This window comes from Rana temporaria, chromosome 12 (assembly GCF_905171775.1).
Source record: "Rana temporaria chromosome 12, aRanTem1.1, whole genome shotgun sequence".
Classification (NCBI taxonomy): domain Eukaryota; kingdom Metazoa; phylum Chordata; class Amphibia; order Anura; family Ranidae; genus Rana; species Rana temporaria.
Genome location: NC_053500.1, coordinates 49,619,934 through 49,624,933, shown reverse-complemented (window position 1 = coordinate 49,624,933; position 5,000 = coordinate 49,619,934). Strand labels below are relative to the sequence as shown.

The following is a 5,000-nucleotide window of genomic DNA, read 5'->3' as shown; positions in this document are numbered from 1 at the left end:
GCAGTGTCCTGGTCACAGGACATGTCTATGGTGTGTGTAGATATAATGTTGGTACAGGATCAGAGGTCTCCTGGTTGTGTTCATATGTATATGTAGTTTAGTTTTATAGGGATGGCTGGTTGTTATGAATTAGTTATGGGGCAGGTTCTGCTCTCCTATAGCTGTGTCCTGGTCCCTGCTGTCTCTGGTGTGTGTAGACAAAATGTTGGTTTAATGTAGGGTCAGGATGAGATACTTCCTGGTTGTGTACATAATTACATGTAGAGTCTTATTACTAGGGGTGGCTGGTTGTTATGGATGAGTTATGGTGCAGGTCTACTCTCTCATAGTTTGTTTAGTCACTGTAACATGTCTATAGTATATGTAGGCTTAATGTAGGGACATGATCAGATATTCCCTGCTTGTGTACATATTTATATGTTGTTTAGGGATGACTCTCTATTATGTATGAGTTGTAGTGCAGGGTCTGCTTTCCTATAGTTTTTTTTAGTCACTGACACTGTACATGTCTATAGTGTGTGTATACATATATGTTTGGTCCTTGTACATGTCTATAGTGTGTGTATACATATATGTTTGGTCCTTGTACATGTCTATAGTGTGTGTATACATATATGTTTGGTCCTTGTACATGTCTATAGTATATGTAGGCATAATGTTGGGAGAGGAGCAGAGTTTTCCTGGTTGTGTTCATATTTATATGTAGTTTAGTTTAATGTATAAGTTGTGGTGCATGTCTACTGTCCTATAGCTGTGTCCTGGTCCCTGTTCATGTCTTTAGTATATATAGGCATAATGTTGGGACCGGATCAGAGATTTCCTGCTTGAGTTCATATGTATATGTAGTTTAGTTGTATTACTGGGGATGGTTGGATGTTATGTATGAGTTGTGGTGCAGGTTTTAGTCTCCTATAGTTGTTGGCTGTGTCCTAGTCCCTGTACACGTCTATATAAGTGTAGGCATAATGTTGGGACCGGATCAGAGTTTTCCTGGTTGTGTTCATATTTAATTGTATGTATGAGTTGTGGTGCAGGCTCCTATAGCTGTGTCCTGGCCCCTATATATGTCTACAGTATATATAGGCATAATGTTGGGACCGGATCAGAGATTTCCTGCTTGAGTTCATATTTATATGTAGTTTAGTTGTATTACTGGGGATGGTTTGGTGTTATGTATGAATTGTGGTGCAGGTTTTAGTCTCCTATAGTTGTTGCCTGTGTCCTGGTCCCTGTACATGTCTACAGTATATGTAGGCATAATGTTGGGACCGGATGAGAGTTTTCCTGGTTGTGTTCATATTTAATTGTATGTTTGAGTTGTGGTGCAGGTTCTGCTCTCCTATAGCAGTGCCCTGGCCCCTATACATGTCTACAGTATATATAGGCATAATGTTGGGACCGGATCAGAGATTTCCTATTTATATGTAGTTTAGTTGTATTACTAGGGATGGTTGGATGTTATGTATGAGTTGTGGTGCAGGTTCAGCTCTCCTATAGCAGTGTCCTGGCCCCTATACATGTCTACAGTATACGAAGGCATAATGTTGGGACCGGATCAGAGATTTCCTATGTATATGTAGTTTAGTTGTATTACTAGGGATGGTTGGATGAGAGTTTTCCTGGTTGTGTTTATATTTAATTGTATGTATGAGTTGTGCTGCAGGTTCTGCTCTCCTATAGCAGTGCCCTGGCCCCTGTACATGCCTACAGTATATGTAGGCATAATGTTGGGACCGGATCAGAGATTTACTATTTATATGTAGTTTAGTTGTATTACTAGGGGTGGTTGGATGTTATGTATGAGTTGTGGTGCAGGTTCTGCTCTCCTATAGCAGTGTCCTGGTCCCTGTACATGTCTACAGTATATGAAGGCATAATATTGGACCGGATCAAAGATTTCCTTAGACTTTTTTTATTGCAGTCTATTGTGTAGCACTTCCTTAGCTATATAACTTACTTTGATGTGGCCTGTCTTTGTCCTCGCTTCCTTCGCACACTTTATTGTCCTGGAAAGTGGGCCTCTCATTGGGTTCAGGCTCCCTGGCAGCAGGCGGCTCTAGGCTGTACTCCTGGGCTCCCAACTTGTGCAGGTCTCCGGGGTGCTGACCCAGCAGCGGTTCAGTCTTCACAGCTCCCGGTCCGGTGTCCGCCCTGGGCAGCGGCTCCAGCCAGCCCCGTAAGTACCTGGTCTCGGAAGTGGGGGCGCCCTGCTGGAGGTAGGGGTGGTAGAGCGGCGGCAGGGGAGACGCGCTGTGGGGGTTCAGGGGGGTCCAGGAGGCGCTGAACACGGGGGGTTTGGGCTGGAAGCTACAAGAAGGGAAGTCCAGGCTGTCAGAGAGCGCCGCCGGCCGGGGGCTGGGGTACTGTCCAGAGAATTTGGGTGCTGGAGGCTCCTCGCTCTCGGGGCTAATGATGGACTCCACAAAGTAGTTACTCAGCGCTCCAGAAATGGACATTCTTGGACATCATACAAACCAAAAATACACGACAGATGCAACGAAAAAAAAAAAAAAATTAGGATCTCCCCGACCTAACTTCCTAAGCCAACAAAAGTACACTTGGGCTGCTTGCCTTGTGAGCTCCTGGCAAATGATTGGTCAAACTTTATCCGTGTGCCTGATAAAGCGTCACAGAGCCATCAATCAATCGGAGGGGCCGCACGGAGCTGTCAGCATTCATATCAAGGAGGCTATTGTTTTATGTGGATGAGGCTGCTGCTGCTGAGACCCGACCAAGCACATCCAGCAACCTGCACCCCACTGCACCCCACACCAGCCTGCACCCCACACCAGCCTGCACCCCACACCAGCACACAGCCATCCCTCCTGCACACCGAGGATGGGTTGCACACAGCTTTAGCCACATCGCTTGCACTTCTGGGCATCTCCACCATGTCTGTGCACAAAGGGTTAACCTCCCAAAATCGGGCTTTTTTTTTTTTTTTTTACCTGCCACATCCACACTATTATTATTATTTTATGATTATGATAAGGAAGTGACTATTTCCTTCTGATGGTTCCTGGGCAAGGCACCAGGGAGCGACGAAAGATAAATACTATTTGTACAAAGTAAATCCACTCATTTACAGGCTCATAAATGGATGACACAGCCCATATACTTAAGTATGCAAAAATCTACAACGCCAGCCTTCACCCGGCAATACAGCTTCAATATTCATAACCCCAGTGCCACACTCACCCACCTACCACTATGAAATAAAGTACACACATCCACTAGGATGGGTCCTAATAGAATATATCAGTGGAGGTAGGACAGGGTGGTACAAGGTACAGGTGAATTCATACATCTATCCAAAATATACTTATACCGTGTAATATATCCAAAATATTTTCTGCTTTTCTGATCTATATAATGTAATATATCCAACATATACTCTGCTTGTCTGATCTATACAGTGTAATCTATCCCAAATATACTCTGCTTGTCAGATTTATAAAATGTAATCTATCCAAAATATACTCTGCTTGTCTGATCTATACAGTGTAATATATCCAAAATATACTCTGCTTTTCTGATCTGTGAAATCAAATCAATCCAAAATATACTCTGCTTGTCTGATCCATACAGTGTAATATATCCAAAATATACTCTGCTTGTCTGATCTATACAGTGTAATATATCCAAAATATACTCTGCTTGTCTGATCTATACAGTGTAATATATCCAAAATATACTCTGCTTGTCTGATCTATACAGTGTAATATATCCAAAATATACTCTGCTTGTCTGATCTATGAAATAATGATTGACATAACTAAAAATTGCAAAATGCTTCACATAAATTTATGCCAATAAAAAGAATGATTCACAAAAACATCCAGCTTTCACAGTGATTTTGGATACTTATTTTGTTTATATACATAGCAATATAAGACACATAAGTAATATGGGTATTCTTTGGGGCTCAGTATACATTTATAAACTCAATCTACAGATATAAGTTTAATAATATCCAGCTTTCACATTGATTTTGCCTATTGACATATGTGTATATAGAAACCTATATAAGTAATTTGGGTTATCTTTGGGGTTTAATATATATTAATGAACTCAAATAAATTAAAGGCATTGACATAGGTGAACCTACATAGCAATATAAGACACATAAGTAGTGTGAATTTTCTTTGGGGGTTCAGAATACATTTATAAACTTAAATTAGAGGCAATGTAATAATATCCAGGTTATATTGATTTTGCCTATTGACATATGTGAATATAAATACCAATATAAGATACATAAGTAATGTGGAGTTTCTTTGGGGGCTCAATATTTATAAACTCAAATTAGAGACATACGTTTAATATTATCCAGCTTTCTGATTTGCCTACTTATCGACATAGGTGTATATAGAAACCTAAGACACACAAGTAATGTGGGTTTTCTTTGGGGTTTAATATATATTTATCAACTCAAAATAGAGACATACGTTTATGTAAATATGCATAGCAATATAAGACACATAAGTAATGTGTTTTTTTGGGGGGTTCAATATATATTTATCAACTCAAAATAGAGACATACGTTTATGTGCATAGCAATATAAGAAACACAGGTAATGTGAATTTTCTTTGGGGCTCAGTATACATCTATAAACTATAAAATCAGAGGCATAAGTTGAATAATATCCAGTTTTCGCATTGATTTTGCCATTTTATTGGCATATGTGAATATACATACCAATATAATACACACAAGTAATGTGGATTTTCTTTGGGGGCTCAGTACACATTTATAAACTCAAATTGGAGACATAAGTGTAATAATATTCAGCTTTCACATGATTCTGGATACTTTTTGACATATGTGAATATACATAGCAATATAAAACACACACGTGATGTGGATTTTCTTTGTGGGCTCAGTATACACTTATAAACTCAAATTAGAGACATAAGTTTTATAATATCCAGCTTTCACATTGATTCTACATCATTGACATATGTTTATATTGAAAACTTTTAATGTGGGTTTTCTTTGG

General features: G+C 39.7%; 1 protein-coding gene across 1 annotated transcript in view; it reads right to left on the bottom strand.

The window, feature by feature from the left end:
* HOXB9 (homeobox B9) overlaps positions 1-2,762 on the bottom strand; it is an 8,652-nt gene extending 5,890 nt beyond the window's left edge. The window contains exon 1 of the mRNA XM_040330382.1: positions 1,958-2,762. Within this exon, the coding sequence (XP_040186316.1) occupies positions 1,958-2,456 (499 nt within the window). The 5' untranslated portion in view covers positions 2,457-2,762. The remainder of the gene's footprint in view (positions 1-1,957) is intronic.
* Between the last annotated feature and the right edge of the window lie 2,238 nt (positions 2,763-5,000).